The sequence below is a fragment of the Stegostoma tigrinum genome, chromosome 1 (genome assembly GCF_030684315.1).
Source record: "Stegostoma tigrinum isolate sSteTig4 chromosome 1, sSteTig4.hap1, whole genome shotgun sequence".
NCBI classification, from domain to species: domain Eukaryota; kingdom Metazoa; phylum Chordata; class Chondrichthyes; order Orectolobiformes; family Stegostomatidae; genus Stegostoma; species Stegostoma tigrinum.
Window position 1 is genome coordinate 189,342,897 of NC_081354.1, and position 17,023 is coordinate 189,359,919.

At 44.4% G+C, this 17,023-nt stretch overlaps 1 protein-coding gene across 1 annotated transcript in view; it reads left to right on the forward strand.

Moving 5' to 3' along the window:
* LOC125456083 (disintegrin and metalloproteinase domain-containing protein 12-like) overlaps nt 1-17,023 on the forward strand; it is a 223,160-nt gene that overhangs the window by 189,814 nt on the left and 16,323 nt on the right. The window contains exon 23 of the mRNA XM_059650791.1: nt 5,980-6,039. Within this exon, the coding sequence (XP_059506774.1) occupies nt 5,980-6,039 (60 nt within the window). The remainder of the gene's footprint in view (nt 1-5,979; nt 6,040-17,023) is intronic.

The window sequence follows — 17,023 nt, forward strand, 5'->3', positions numbered from 1 at the left end:
GAGTCTATGGCTTGTAGAAGAAGGTGCGAGTTCCGTTTGTCTTGCAGTACTGTCTAGAGATCTGCCATTCAACGTGTAAATCCTTCTTTTATGAGACCTCACAAAATGCATCATAGAACATAGAACATAGAAAAGTACAGCACAGTACAGGCCCTTTGGCCCACGATGTTGTGCCGTGGAATAATCCTAATCCAAAAATAAAATAACCTAACCTACATTCCCCTCAATTCACTGCTGTCCATGTGCATGTCCAGCAGTCGCTTAAATGTCACTAATGACTCCGCTTCCACGATTACCACTGGCAAACTATTCCATGCGCTCACAACTCTCTGGGTGAAGAACCTCCCTCTGACGTCTCCTCCATACCTTCCTCCTAACACCTTAAAACTATGACCCCTCGTGGCAGTCAGTCCTGTCCTGGGGAAAAGTCTCTGGCTATCAACTCTATCTGTGCCTCTCATTACCTTGTACACCTCAATCAGGTCACCTGTCTTCCTCTTCTCTCTCTCTCTCTCTCTCTCTCTCTCTCTCTCTCTCTCTCTCTCTCTCTCTCGAGAGAGAGAGAGAGAGAGAGAGAGAGAGAGAGAGAGAGAGAGAAAAGTCCGAGCTCAGTCAACCTCTCCTCATAAGACAAGCCCTCCAGTCCAGGCAGCATCCTGGTAAACCTCCTTTGCACCCTCTCCAAAGCCTCCACATCTTTCCTATAATAGGGCGACCAGAACTGGACACAATATTCCAAGTGTGGTCTCACCAGGGTTTTGTAGAGCTGCAGCATAACCTCGCGGCTGTTAAACTCGATCCCCCTGTTAAATGAAAGCCAAAACACCATATGCTTTCTTAACAACCTTATCCACTTGGGTGTTAAATGTAGCCATTACACATGCCCTCAACATTTCCTCTGGCAGCACATCCCATGAGGCGTAACATTTACCTTGTTAAGATTCTTACATGTCTCAATGCAATCATCTCTCATTTTCACAAACTCCAGTGAGTAGAGTCCCAACTTTGAGGGAGCTATGCACTTGAACACCAAGATCCCGCTGTTCCTCCACACTGCCGAGAATCCTGCCTTTAATCCTATATTCAGCATTTAAATTCGACCTTCCAAAATGCATCACTTCGCATTTATCCAGGTTGAACTCCTTCTGCCATTTCTCAGCCCAGCTCTGCATTCTGTCAATGTCTCGCTGAAGCCTGCAATAGCCCTTGATACTATCAACGGCACCTCAAACCTTTGTGTCATCAGCAAACATACAAACCCACCCCTCAACCTCCTCATCCAAGTCATTTATAAAAACTACAAAGAGCAGAGGCCCAAGAACAGAGCCCTGCGGGACACCACTCAGCACTGACCTCCAGGCAGAATACTTACCATCTACAACCACTCTCTGCCTCCTGTCAGCCAACCAATTCTGAATCCAGACAGCCGAATCACCCTGTATCCCATACCTCCTGACTTTATGAATGAGCCTGCCATGGGGAACCTTATCAAATGCCTTGCTGAAGTCCATGTACACCACATCCACTGCTCGGCCCTCGTCAACCTGTCTCGTGACTTCCTCAAAGAACTCAATAAGATTTGTGAGGCATGACCTGCCCCTCACAAAGCCATGCTGACTCCCTTAATCGCGCTATGCTTTTCCAAATAGTCATAAATCCTATCCCTCAGAATTCTTTCCAAATCCTTGCTGACCACAGACATAAGACTGACTGGTCTGTAATTTCCAGGGATTTCCCTATTCCCTTTCTTGAAAAGAGAAGCAATATTTGCCTCCCTCCAATCTTCTGGTATGACTCCTGTGGAGAGTGAGGAAGCAAAGATCTCACACTTATCGGGATTAAATTCCATCTGCTGTCACTTTGCCCAGTTTACCCCCTGAGTAATATCAGTCTACAGCCTGAGACCATCTTCCTCATTTACAACAACATTGCCAGTCTTCGTATCATCGCAAACTTACTTATTGTACCTTCTACATTCACATCTAAGTCAGTAATGTCAGTAACAAGCTGCAAGATTCCCACCTCCAATCCCTATGGTACACAGCTGGACACAGGCTTCCAATCACAAATATTCCACCATCACCCTTTACTCTTACTTGTAAGCCCATTTTAGGTGCAATTTGCAATCTTACCCTGGATAACCTGGGCTCTTACCTTTTGGACTAACCTCCTAAGTGGGACCTTGTCAAAGGCTGTACTGGAGCCCAGGTAAACGTTACAGTCATAGTGCAGTGATTGTAATGAGGGCAGCAAAGTGAACCTCACAGAATACAAGTTTCCTGACTGTGACTGTTAACCGGGTCAATGAGGGAGCCCAGGAGTATCAGATGTTCTGTTCACTCTGAGGGAGCTGAATCAGTATTAAGGACTCTTCATGTGTAATTAAAGGGTAACTTGGTGAGATTTGTCGCAAAGAATTTTACAATAGATTAGGACGCCATTTAGCCCATCTTGTTGTTATTGGTTCCCGGAGGATTTACTCAACTAGTTCCATTCTCCAGCCCGATCTCCATAGACCACAAAATTCATCTCTTTCAAATGACTGTCCTGCTCTCTTTTGAGACATCCTATGTAATCGTCCTCCACCAGTCTCCCAGGTAATGCATTACAAATTCCAGCAATTCTCTGAGTAAAGAAGTTTCTCCTCATCTCATGCCTAGCTGTCTTGCTGACAGTCTTGAAATTACGGCCTCCATAATTACTGACATACCAGCTGGTGGAAACAGAATATCCTTCCTTATCTGATCGAAATTGCTTATAATTTTGCAACCTTCTCTACTCCAAGCAGAATATATCTAATTTCTCAAAGCCACACCAACTGTACTACTCCGTAATCAACGTATTTATTCAACTTATCAAAACCTCAAATAAAATAATCAAGCTGGAGCAGTCTCCAACAAAACTATGCTGGCTCTCCCTGATCGTCCCTACCTTTCTGAGATTTAGTAGAGAAACCTGTGCCATGCTTTCTATCAGTCAGGTTAATTATGGTATTGTGTGCACCTCAAAAAAAAACTTAAATGTTTGTTAGGTTAAGCTTAGCAATAATCCATTTAAATCTCTCTGCCCGTGTGAGCCATAACAATAAGCATTAAGTGTAACATCTTACCGACAGCTTTGCTACCTTTGTCCCTGTGTTTGATGAATGGACCCTGTGCACATGAAGCCACTTTGAGCGGGCATCAATAACGTTGCTGTTTATGTCTTGGTGTTAACATTCGGGACTTGTTTGTCAATAAACCCCATTGGCTGGTATCGAACAGTGTGATCGAGATTTGATCGATTCATTGGCTGAGTACCAGTGAACTTTCTAGAAACTGAGCACATTTCGAGATAAGTTGGATGAACAAAGGATTTTCTCAGGAGAAGCCTTTGAGACCAACATTTGAGAAGCGTGTGCCCTGAAGTTATCTTCAGAGAAAACAAAGCCATGATGTGAGACCTCCACGGTGAACGCAGTTGTCCACTTCACTTGAATTGGGGTAGTATTTGATTCAGGCCAAACTTATAAAGTTAAAGTTCGGGATAAATGTGAATTAAGTAAAGTGACATTAAGTGAAGTAAATTAAGTGAGTGAAACTTGAGGTTAGATGAACAAGACGTAAATGTTGCAAGAAATATGTTTTATATTGCGTAATAGTAGTTACAGGGTTACATAAAGTCGGGGGTTTGCTTAATTAAATTGAGTCAGTTCCTTGTGTTTTGTCTGTCACACAAGGAAGAGTACCAGGATAAAAGGATTGAGAACTTCTTTTCAGCCAACAACAACTAAGATCGCAGTTGATGTATAATCGAGCCCAAGGTTTACCCAGCCGTCCCCATGGAAGTGGGGGAGCTGCTGATAGTATTTTCTGTCCTTGTTGATACTCTGGGCACTTCCCCACCAACTTGACCTGTCCACCAGATGTAACCTCTGTCCAGTATCTTCATTTGGGAGGCCCCTGAAGGCCCTTGGTGGTGTTCAGCCATAATCTGGCAGTGACCTTTGCTCAAGACAATCACACTTGTTCCCTGTAACAGTGTGCCGTCCTCTACCATGAGGTGGTCTCTCCGGGTCCAAAAAAAGCGGTTTGAATTCTAATTGTGGCAGCCCTTTGATTTCCCCATCCACCTTTAATACCAGTTGCTTCAGTTTGGAAAGGACTGGATCTTTCCCTGTTTAGTCTGATATTGTTAGATGTGGCTCGGTGCATGTCCAGAAAATTGAATATCATTAACAGACTGTTCCACTGCGGGTACCACAGGTTTGCTAACTGGAGGTGGCTCCATGCATCTACATTTGCTACTTGGCCTCCTGAATGGAGTTCTAACTTGTAAATACAAGCACTCAGCATTAGCTCACTGTTGAATATGCTTTGTCCTCTTTGAGCAGACCAAGTAGGGGTCTGTGGTCTGTGATTATCACATGAGGGTATTGGTGGAACTTCCTGACTCCAAATATGACTGCCAATCTTTCTGCTTCTTTCTGTTCATATTTACACTCTGCATTAGCCAAGGTATTGGATGCATTCAGTATCGGGTGTTCCTCTCCATTGGGTTACCTATGAGCTAATAACACCCTGTTGCTGGACAGGTATGAATTGCACGTCAATATCAGATCTTCCTTGGGATCTTAGTGTGCCAGTATCTTTGAGGATGATAGCTGTTTCTTCACTTTATCGACAGTTAGGCCTTGTCCATGAGACCATTTCCAAGCATGACCCTGTTAAAGAAATTGATGCAAAGATGCCAGGATAGATGCTAGGTTATGAATGAAGTTTCCGTAATAATTTATCAACCCAAGAAATGATCTGTGGTCCTCAACAGATGTAGGAGCTGGGGTACCTTCGACTGCCCTTACTTTATTTTCCAATGTGTCTAACCTGTAGCCCAGTTGACTGACACCAGCCCATGCCAAACATAATCCCAAACCATACTAATCCGACCTGCCTGCTCCTGGCCCATATCCCTCCAAACCATTTCTCTTCATATATCCACCCAAATGTCTTTTAAACAGTGTAATTGTACCCCCATCCACCACTTCATCAGGATGTTGATTCCACACGTGAACCATCCTCTGTAAAAAAAAGTGCCTTTTATGTATTTTTTTAAAATCTCTCTCTTCTCACCTTAACAATGTGACCCCAAATCATGAAATGCCCCATCTCAGAGAAAAGACAACTACCATCAACCCTGTCTGTAGCTCCCATTATTTTAGATACTTCTATTAGGTCACTTCTAAATGTCTTGGGTTCCAGTGAAAAGCATCTTAGCCTACCCACTTTCCAAGCTTGGCAACATCCTGGTAAATCTCTTCTGAACCCTTTCCAGCTTGATAAATATCCTTCCTATAACTGGGCAACCAGAATTGGACACAGTATTCCAGAAGACAGGAAACAGAAGAAGGGATGAGTGGGTCTTCTTCGGAAGACACATTGTGATTAGTGGGCAGCTGCTCAGAGGTTCCACTCATAGTTATGAGAGAACTGAATGCAATATCTCCAAGTCTGTAGAGGACACAAAGCTGGGTGAAAGAGTGAACTACATGGATGAGAAAGCATAGGGGCAGAGGGGCCTCAGAATGATGGGGTGCCAATTTAGATTGAGATGAGGAATTCATTCTGTCAGATGGTTGAGAGTCTTTGGAACTCGTTGACAGAGAGAGCAGTAGGGGTGGGTGGGGGGTGCAGAGTCCTTGTGTATTTTAAAGCTTGATCAGTCTGAGAATCAAGAGTTATGGGGAAAGGGCAGGAAAGTGAATATGAGGAACTTCAGATCAGCCACGATCCTGCTGAATGGTGGAGCAGGCTCGAGGGGCTGAATGGCCTTCTCCTGTTCATATTTCTTATGGTTTATGGGAAATTAATGCCCCCATATGGATCTACCTTTGGGCAGAGGACAGATGAAGATGAGGAAATAACATGCAAATCTCAAATCCTACATGGAGTTTCTGATCAAAATCCATTTTTTATTGAGTATGTTTTCTGTTCTTTACTTTAGATTCAGCTATATTTCCTGAAATAACCAATGAGCTTCAGTACAGTACTACAGTGACTCCAGGTAAGATACCTCACACATGTGACATTACCAGTAGGAAGGTGATGGTCTATTGGTGTTACCTCTTGGCGATTAATCTGGGAAAACTAGGTAATGTCCTGGGGACCTGGATTTGAATCCCACTGTGGTAGATGGCAGAATTTGAATTCGCGATTTTATTTTTAACATTGAATTCAGAGTCTGATAATGACAACTATGAATCAACTGTTGAGATTAAAGAATCTCTATCAGGTTCATTAATGTCCTTTAGAGAAGGAAACTGCTGTCCTTTCCTGGTCTGGCCTACAAGTAACTCCAGACCCACAGCAATGTAGTTGACGCTTAAACGCGGCAATTAGGAATGGCCAAAAGATGCTGGCCTGGCCAATGATGCCGTTATCCTGTAAATTATAAATGATTTAAGGAGCTTTCATTTTTGTACCTCAGTGATCTATTTTGGTCTTCCCTTTTTTCTGATAATCTTCACTCAGGTGAAAATGCAGTATAAAGTTTGCAGATAATGCAACATTTCTGCAGAATGAGCTAATTCCATGCCTCAGGGTGACAGCGGATAGAGGAAATGGTCAGTAGCATAGATGTATTCAATGCAGAGAAATGTGAAATGATTTGTTTTGGAAGGATTTATGACCAGCTTGGACTTTAATGGACAAACTGCTGAAAGGAAAAAACACATTTGGTTGAAGTTTTTATTCTTGTATTCATCAAGACATTTGCAAGAATAGAACCATAGCTCAGAAATGGGGCATTCGGCCCATCTTGACAATGCTGACTCAAAGACACCCAGATACCTTTTCTCATCCTACCTTCCTGCACATGGTCCATAGACCTGTAGCGTACAGCATTTACGGTGCAGATCCAGGTACTTTTTAAAGAATTCATTTGTCTCTGCCTCCACCACCAACTCAGGCAGTGAATTCCAGACAATCCACCACCCTCTGTGTCAAAAACGGTTTTCTTCACAACACATCGAATTGTCAGCCACTGACTGTGAATCTATACGCCTGGTTTTTGAACTCTCTGCCAAGGGAAAACTGGTTCCTTCTGTTATACTCTATCTCCATCTCTCACAATTTAGTAGAACATAGAGCATTACAGCACAGTACAGGCCCTTCGGCCCTCGATGTTGTGCCGACCTGTCATACCGATCTCAAGCCCATCTAACCTACACTATTCCATGTACCTAGAACTCAATTATGACACCCCTTAGCCCTCTCTAGTTCTCTGTATTCTGTGTGATCTAACCTTGCTGACTAGTCTACCATGAGGAACCTTGTCAAATGCCTTAGTAGTTTGATGGTGTTTAATAAGGTTCTCCATGGTAGGCTGATGGAGAAAGGGAAGTTGCGTGGGGTCCAGGGTGTGCTAGCTAGATGGATAAAAACAGGCTAGGCAACAGGTGACAGAGAGTAGTAGTGGAAGGGAGTTTCTCAAATTGGAGACCTGTGACCAGCAGTATTCCACAGGGCTCTGTGCTGGGACCACTGTTGTTTGTGATATACATAAATGATTTGGAGGAAGGTGTAGGTGGTCTGATCAGCAAGTTTTCAGATGACATGAAGATTGATGGAGTGGCAGAAAGTGAAGGGGACTGTCAGAGATTACAGCAGAATGTAGACAGACTGGAGAGTTGGGCAGATAAATGGCAGATGGAGTTCAATCCAGGCAAATGCAAGGTGATGCATTTTGGAAGATCTAATTCAAGAGCGAACTATACAGTAAATGGAAAAGTCCCAGCGAAAATTGATGTACAGAGAGATCTGGGTGTTCAGGTCCATTGTTCCCTGAAGGTGGCAATGCAGGTCAATAGGGTGGTCAAGAAGGCATATGGCATGCTTTCCTTCATTGGGCGGGGTATTGAGTACAAGAGTCGGCAGGTCATGTTACAGTTGTATAGGACTTTGGTTCGGCCACATTTGGAGTACTGTGTACAGTTCTGGTCGCCACATTACCAAAAGGATGTGGATGCTTTGGAGAAGGTGTACAGGAGGTTCACCAGGATGTTGTCAGGTATGGAGGGTGCTAGCTATGAAGAGAGGTTGAGTAGATTAGGATTATTTTCATTAGAAAGACGGAGATTGAGGGGGGACCTGATTGAGGTCTACAAAATCATGAGGGGTATAGACAAGGTGGATAGCAAGAAGCTTTTTCCCAGAGTGGGGGACTCAATTACTAGGGGTCATGAGTTCAAAGTGAGAGGAAGAAAGTTTAAGGGTGATATGCGTGGAAAGTTCTTTACACAGAGGGTGGTGGGTGCCTGGAACGCGTTGCCAGCGGAGGTGGTAGACGCAGACACGTTAGCGTCTCTTAATATGTATCTAGACAGGTACATGGATGGGCGGGGAGCAAAGAGATACAGACCCTTAGAAAATAGATGATAGACTTGGACAGAGGATCTCGATCAGCGCAGGCTTGGAGGGCCAAAGGGCCTGTTTCTGTGCTGTAATTTTCTTTTTTCTTTGTTCTAGTAAGGGCGTGGAATGCCCTGCCTGCAACAGTAGTAGACTTGCCAAGTTTAAGGGCATTTAAATGGTCATTGGATAAACATATGGATGATAATGGAATAGGGTAGATTAGACGGGCTTTCGTTTGGTTTCACAGATCGGCGCAACATCGAGGGCCAAAGGGTCTGTACTGCGCTGCAGTGTTCTATGTTCTTACTGAAGTCCATATAAATCATGAACAAAAACAAAGTCGCTGGAAAAGCTCAGCAGGTCTGGCAGTATCTGTGAACGATAAAACAGAATTAACATTTCGGGTCTGGTGACCCTTCCTCAGAACTCTGTTTTTCCCTTCACAGATGCTGCCAGACCTGCCCAGTTTTTCCAGCGACTTTGTTTGATTTACAGCATCCACGGTTCTTTCGGTTTTTATTCCATATAAATCGTGTCCACCAATCTGCCCTCATTAACCCTCTCCGTTACTTCTTCAAAAAACTCAATTAAGTTAGTGAGACATGATTTCTTATGCACAAAGAAATGTTAACTATCCTTAAACAGTCGTTGCCTTTCAGGATTCCCTCCAACAATATGCCCACCACCAGCGTCAAGCTCACCAGTCTGTAGTTCCCTGGCTTTTTCTCACCCCTTTCTTAACAGTGGCACCACATTAGCCAACCTCCAGTCTTCCGGGACCTCACCTGTGGCTACCAATGATAGAAATATCTCAGCAAGGGGCCAAACAATCACTTACCTCGCTTCCCGCAGAGTTCTAGGGTACACCTAATCAGGTCCTCAGGATTTATCCGCCTTTATGCATTTTAAGCCGACCAGCACCTCCTCCTCTGTAATGTGGACATTTTTCCAAAATGTGACTATATATAGTTCACTATCTTCAATATCATCTGCACAGTAAACATTGATAGAAAATACTTGTGTAGTATCTCTGCCATCTCCTGTGGTTCCACACAGAGGCGGCCTTGCTGATCTTTAAAGGGCGCTATTCTCTCCCTTGTTACCCTTTTGTCCTTAATGTATTTGTAGAATCCATTTGGATTCTCCTTAACCCTAATTGCCAAAGCGATCTCATGCCCCTTCTTACCCTCCTGATTTCCAGCTGAAGCACACTCCTACTGCCTTTGTAGTCTTCTAGGGATTCACTCGACCTCTGCTGTCTATATCTGACATATGCTTCCTTCTAATTCTTGACCAAAACCTCAATTTCTCTCGTCATCCAGCATTCCCTACAACTACCAGCCTTATCCTTCACCCGAACAGAAACATACTGTCTCTGGACTGTCATCTCACTTTTGAAGACTTCCCATTTCCAGCCATCCCTTAAACTGTGAACATCCCAAGCAACCTTTGAAAGATCTTGCCTAATATTGTCAAAATTGACCTTCCTCCAATTTACACCTGTAACTTTTAGATCAGGTTTATCCTTTGCCATCACCATTCTAAAACTAACAGAATTATAGTTACTGGCCCCAAAGTGCTCCCCCACTGACACCTCATCACCTGCCCTGCCTTACTTCCCAACAGTAGATCAGGTTCTGCACCTTCTCTAGTTGGTACATCCACATACTGAATCAGAAAAAACTTCTTGTGCACATTTAGCAAATTTCTCTCCATCCAAGCCCTTAACACTTGGGCAGCTCAAGTCTACGTTTGGTAAGTTAAAATCCCCTACCATAACCGTGTCATTTTTCTTACAGATACCTGAGATCTGCTTACAAATTTGTTTCTCAATTTCCTGCTGATTACTAGGTGGGGTCTACAATACAATCCCAATAAAGTGATCATCTCTTTCGTATTTCTCAGTTCCACCCAAATAACTTCCCTGGATGTACCCCAGCAATATTCTCCCTGAGTACAGCTGTAATGTTATCCCTAATCACAGTCACATGTTCTCGACCATACCCTGACTCCACCCACGTTACCTGTTAGGTCTCTTGCATTGAAATAAATGCTGTTTAATTTATCAGTCCTACCTCGTTCTCTACTTTGTTCCCAACTGCCTTATCTGTTTGACTTGCTCCTTTTCCCAACTGTACCAGTCTCAGACTGATCTCTTTCCTCACTATCTTCCTGGGGTCCTCGCCAACCCACCTCCCCCAACAGCTAGTTTAAATCCACCTGAGCAGCTCTAGCAAATCTGCCCACTGGTATATTAGTTCTGTCCCGCTTGTTATTTATATGCCTCGGTTGGCTGGGGTGGTTGGCATCACTTCCGGTTCTGTTTTTTGGTGATTTTTTTATATCGGGTCCAGTTCAATGTGTTTGTTGATGGAGTTCCTTTGGAATGACAGGCCTCCAGGAATTCCCTGGCATGTCTCTGTTTGGCTTGTGCTGTTATGGATGTGTTGTCCCAGTCAAAATTGTGTTCCTCATTGTCCATTTGTATTGAGGCCAGTGGTGGTGTGTCTTGGTGGCTAGTTGGTGTTTGTGTATCCTTGTTGCCAGTTTTCTTCCAGTTTGGCCTGTGTAATGTTTCTCAGTCCTTGCACGGTAGTTTGTACATTACGTTAGTTTTATAGGTTGTGGGTATGGGATCCTTTATATTTGTCAGCAGCTGTCATAGGGTGGTTGTTGCTTTGTGGGCGACTCAGATACCCAGGGGTCTGAGTAATCTTGTGGTCATCCCTGATATGTTCCTGATGTACGTAAGGTGATTAGTGAGTCTGGCCGTGTTGTGTCTTCCTGTTGTGGTCTGTCTCGGAGGTAATGGCAGACTATGTTTGTTGATGGAGTTCTGGTTGGAATACCAGGCCTCCAGGAATTCCCTGGCATGTCTCTGTTTGACTTGTGCTATTATGGATGTATGTAATCTGTGTAATGTTTCTCAGTCCTTGCATGTACTTTGTATATTACATTCGTTTTATAGGCTGTGGGTATGGGATCCTTTATGTTGATCAGTAGCTGTCGCAGGGTGGTTTTTGGTTTGTGGGCGACTCAGATACCTGGGGGTCTGAGTGCTCTTGTGGTCATCTTTGAAATGTCCTTGATATACGGTAGGGTGATGAGTGAGCCTGGCCATGTTGTGTCCTCCTGTTGTGGTCTGTCTCGGAGTTAATGATGGACTGTGCTTTTTGGGTATCCATTCCTTTTAGAAACTCCGTATAAGCGCTCCTGTTGTGCTTTGCACAATTCCAGGTTGCTGCAGTGTGTTATGTCCTGTTTGAATAATGTTGTGATGCAGGAAGACACAACACGGCCAGACATACAAATCACCCTACTGGACATCAGAGATATATCAGAGATGACCACAAGGCTACTCAGACCCCTAGGTATCAGAGTCGCCCACGAACCAAAAGCCACCCTGCAACAGCCACTGACAAACATAAAGGATCTCACACCCACAGCCTATAGAACTAATGTAATGTATAAAATACCATGCAAGGTATGTGAGAAACATTACACAGGCCAAACTGGTAGAAAATTGACAATAAAGGATACACCAACACCAACTAGCCACCAAGAGACATGACATTTCTCACTGGTCTCAATACACAAGCAGAAAGAGGGGCATGAATTCGACTGGGATAACACATGCATCATCACACAAGCCAAACAGAGACATGCCAGGGAATTCCTGATGGTCTGGTATTCCAACCAGAACTCCATCAACAAACACATTGAACCCAAGATACAAACCATTGGAAAACAGAGCCGTATGTGATACCAACCACCCCAGCAAACCGAGGCAGATGACTAACAAGTGGGACGGAACACCGACCCTTCACCGGAGGCACACTGACGGTGTTACTGAGCAGGGTGATGAAATGTTTGCAACCAAACCCACTGTCTCAGTGAGCTAATCTGCACCTCATCCATGACATGAGCGACAAATTTTCTCGAAATCTTGATGTGTTGCTTCAATGGAGTCAGGAACAAAGATGTCTCTGAGAGGAAGCAGAATATTCTCAAAGGGGATAGGGAACAGCAGGATGTTTTGTACAAACTGGAACTGTTAACACAGGAAATGAAAAGGACAGGATTCTGAGGAGAGAATATAGGAAATTAGGCAGGAATTTAAAAACGTACGTCCTCGAGGGTTGCAGTATCTGCATTATGCCCTGTGCCACGAGCTGGTGAGGGTAGGAACAGAAGGATAGAGCAGGTGAATGTGCGGCTGAAGAACTGGTGCAGGGGAGAAGGATTCACATTTTTGAATCATTCAAATGTCGTCTGCTGTAGAGAAGACCTGTATGAGAAGGATGGATTGCACCTGAATGGGAAGGAGATTAATATACCAGTGGGCAGATTTGCTAGAGCTGCTCAGCTGGATTTAAACTAGCTGTTGGGGGAGGTGGGTTGGCGAGGACACCCAGGAAGATAGTGAGGAAAGAGATCAGTCTGAGACTGGTACAGTTGGGAAAAGGAGCAAGTCAAACAGATAAGGCAGTTGGGAACAAAGTAGAGAACGAGGTAGGACTGATAAATTAAACAGCATTTATTTCAATGCAAGAGACCTAACAGGTAACGTGGGTGGAGTCAGGGTATGGTTGAGAACATGTGACTGGGATGTCATAGCAATTACAGAGACGAGGCTTAGGGATGGTCAGGACTGGCAGCTAAATGTTCCAGGGTATAAATGCTAAAGGAAGGATAGAAAGAGGGGCAAGAAAAGAGGGGGAGTGGCATTTTTGATTAGGGATAGGCCTGGAAGAGGGCAACAGAATGGTGACGCTTATTGGCTGACATGGGGAAGATTTGCATCAGTGGAGTCACTGCTTCCAGAAGGTGGTTTGCAGAGGGGCTGTTGTAAAGTGTCTCACGAGCTTGATTGAGTTTTTTGAGGAAGTGACAAAGATGATTGAGAGTAGGGCAGTGGATGTTGTCTACAGGGACTTCGGTAAGGCCTTTGACAAGGTCCCTCATGGCAGGCCGATATAGAAGGTAAAGTCACGCGGGGTCAGAGGTGAGCTTGCAAGATGGATAAGAAAAGTGGCTCAGTTATAGAAGACAGAGGGCAGCAGTGGAAGGGTGTGTTTCTGAATGGAGGGCTGTGACTAGTGGCATTCCTCAGGGATCAGTGTTGGGACCTTTGCTACTTATATATAAATGATTTGGAGGAAAATGTAACTGGTCTAATTATTAAGTTTGCCAATGGCACAAAGGTTGGTGGAATTGTAGATAACGATGAGGTCTGTCAGAGGACACAGCAGGATATAGATCGGTTGGTGACTTGGGTAGAGAGATGGCAGATGGAGTTTAATCCAGAAAAATGTGAGGTAATGCACTTTGGAAGATCTAATACAGATGGAAAATATACAGTAAATGGCAGCACCCTTAAGAGTACTGAAAGGCAGAGGGATCTGGGTGTACAGGTACACGGGTCACTGAAAGTGGCAATGCAGGTGGAAACAGTAGTCAACAAGGCATACGGGATGCCTGCCTTTATCGGCCGGGGTATAAACATTGGCAGATAATGTTGCAGTTTTATAGAACCTTAGTGAGGCCGCATTCAGAATATTATGTTCAATTTTGATCACCACACTACTAGAAGGATGTGGTGGCTTTGGAGAGAGTACAGAAAAGATTTACCAGGACGTTGCCTGATATGGTGGGTGTTAGCTGTGAGGAGAGGTTGGAGAAGCTTGGGTTGTTCTCACTGGAGCTACGAAGGTTGAGGGGCGACCTGATAGAGGCCTACTAGATTATGTAGGGCATGGACAGACTGGATACTGAGCAGCTTTTTCCTAGGGTGGAAGAGTCAGTTACCGGGGGCCATGGGTTTAAGGTGCAAGGGGCAAGGTTTAAAGGTGATGTACAAGGCAAGTTTTTTACACAGAAGGTGGTGGGTACCTGGAACTCACCTCTGGGGGCGGTAGTGGAAGCAGATACTGTAGTGACTTTTAAAGGGTGCCTTGAGGAATAGGATGGGAATAGAGGGGTACAGTCCCCAGATGGGTAGGGTGTTTCAGTTGTGATGGGCAGAATGTTGGTGCAGACTTAGAGAGCCGAATGGCCTGCTACTGTGCTGTAATTTTCTTTGCTCTTTGTTCATTGGTAAAATTACCACTGTACTCAGGGAGAATATTCCTGGGAATACATCCAGGGAAGTTATTTGGGTGGAACTCAGAAATAAGCAAGAGATGATCACTTTTTTGGAATTGTACAATGGACCCCCCCAATAGTCAACAGGAATGTGAGAAACAAATTTGTAAGGAGATCTTAGTAATCTGTGAGGAAAAATAGGGCAGTTGTGATAAGGGATTTTAACTGACTGAACATAGACTGGGACAGCCATAGTGTTAAGGGCTTCGAAAGAGAGGAATTTGTTAAGTGTGTCCAAGAAAATTTTCTGATTCAGTCTCACCTAGAGAAAATGCAAAACCTGACCTACTGTTGGGGAGTAAGGCAAGGCTGGTGACTGAGGTGTCAGTGGGGGAGCACATTGGGGCTAGTGACTATAATTCTATTAGTTTTGGAATAGTGATCAGAGATAATGGGAACTGCAGATGCTGGAGAATCCGAGATAACAAAGTGTGGAGCTGGATGATCACTGCAGGCCAAGCTGCATCTTAGGACCACAAAAGCTGACATTTTGGGCCTAGACCCTTCATCAGAAAAAGATTTTTCTGATGAAAGGTCTAGGCCCAAACGTCAGCTTTTGTGATCCTAAGATGCTGCTTGGCCTGCTGTGTTCATCCAGCTCCACACTTTGTTATCTTAGTTTTGGAATAGTGATGGAAAAGGATAGACTGGATCTAAAAGTTAAAGTTCCAAATTGGAGAAAGACCAATTTTGACAGCATTAGGCAAGTTGATTGAGGTCGAATGTTCGCAGGTAAAGTGACGGCTGGAAAATAGGAAGCCTTCAAAAATGAGACAACGAGAGTCCAGAGTCCTGTTAGGGTGAAGGGAATGCTGGTTGATTAGAGAAATTGAGGTTATGGTCAAGAAAAAGAAGGAATCATAAGTCAGGTATAGACAGCAGGGATCGAGTGAATCCCTAGAAGAGTATAAGGGCAGTAGTGGTGTACTTAAGAGGGAAATCAGGAGCACAAATCAGGAGACAGCTATGGCAAATAGGGTTAAGAAAAATCCAAAGGGAATCTACAAATAAATTAAGGACAAAGGGGTAACTAGGGCCCCTTAAAAATCAACAAGGCTGCTTTTGTGTGGAGAGGGGTGAGAACTAAATGAGTATTTTCATAGAATCCCTACAGTGTGGAAACAGGCCCTTTGGCCCAACAAGTCCACATTTGTTGATAGTACCGAAGGTTGATAGTATGAAAGGCTATTGCAGGCTTAAGCGAGACATTGACAGAATGCAGAGCTGGGCTGAGAAATGGCAGATGGAGTTCAACCTGGATAAATGCAAGGTGATGCATTTTGGAAGGTCGAACTTAAATGCTGAATATAGGATTAAAGGCAGGATTCTCGGCAGTGTGGAGGAACAGCGGGATTTTGGTGTTCAAGTGCATAGCTCCCTCAAAGTTACCACCCAGGTGGATAAGATTTTTAAGAAAGCATACAGTGTTTTGGCTTTCATTAACAGGGGGATTGAGTTTAAGAGCCGTGAGGTTTTGCTGCAGCTCTACAAAACCCTGGTGAGACCATACTTGGAATATTGTGTCCAGTTCTGGTCGCCCTATTGTAGGAAAGATGTGGAGGCTTTGGAGAGGGTGCAAAGGAGGTTTACCAGGATGCTGCCTGGACTGGAGGGCTTGTCTTACGAGGAAAGGTTGACTGAGCTCAGACGTTTCTCTCTGGAGAGAAGAAGGAAGAGAGGTGACCTGATTGAGGTGTATAACGTAATGAGAGGCATGGATAGATTCGATAGCCAGAGACTTTTCCCCAGGGCAGGAGTGACTGCCATGAGGGATCATAGTTTTAAGGTGTTAGGAGGAAGATATGGAGGAGACGTCAGAGGGACGTTCTTCACCCAGAGAGTTGTGAGCGCATGGAATAGTTTGCCAGTGGTAGTCATGGAAGCGGAGTCATTAGTGACACTTAAGCAACTGCTGGACATGCACACGGACAGCAGTGAATTGAGGGGAATGTAGGTTAGGTTATTTTATGTTTGGATTCGGATTATTCCACGGCACAACATGGTGGGCCGAAGGGCCTGTACTGTGCTGTACTTTTCTATGTTCTATGTTCTATGACCCTAGGAGCATCCCACCCAGACCCATCCCCCTATAACCCACTGAATCTACACATCCCTGAACACTTTGGGCAGTTTATCATGGCCAGTTCACCTAGCCTGCACATCTTTGGACTGTGGGAGGAAAGCGGAGCACCCGGAGGAAACCCACGCAGACACGGGGAGAATGTGCAAACTCCACACACACCTGAGGGTGGAAATGAACCCAGGTCCCTGGTGCTGTGAGGCAGCAGTGTAACCACTGAGCCATTGTGCCACCCCATTTTGTACCAGTGTTTACTGCGGAGCATAGAGAATGTGGGGAAATAAATAGCAACATCTTGAAAATTGTCCATATCACAGAGAAGGAAATGCTGCGTGGTTTAAAACATGTAAAGGTAGTGAAATCCCCAGGACCTGATCAGGTGTACCCTAGCCCTAAATCTACAGAAGTGATT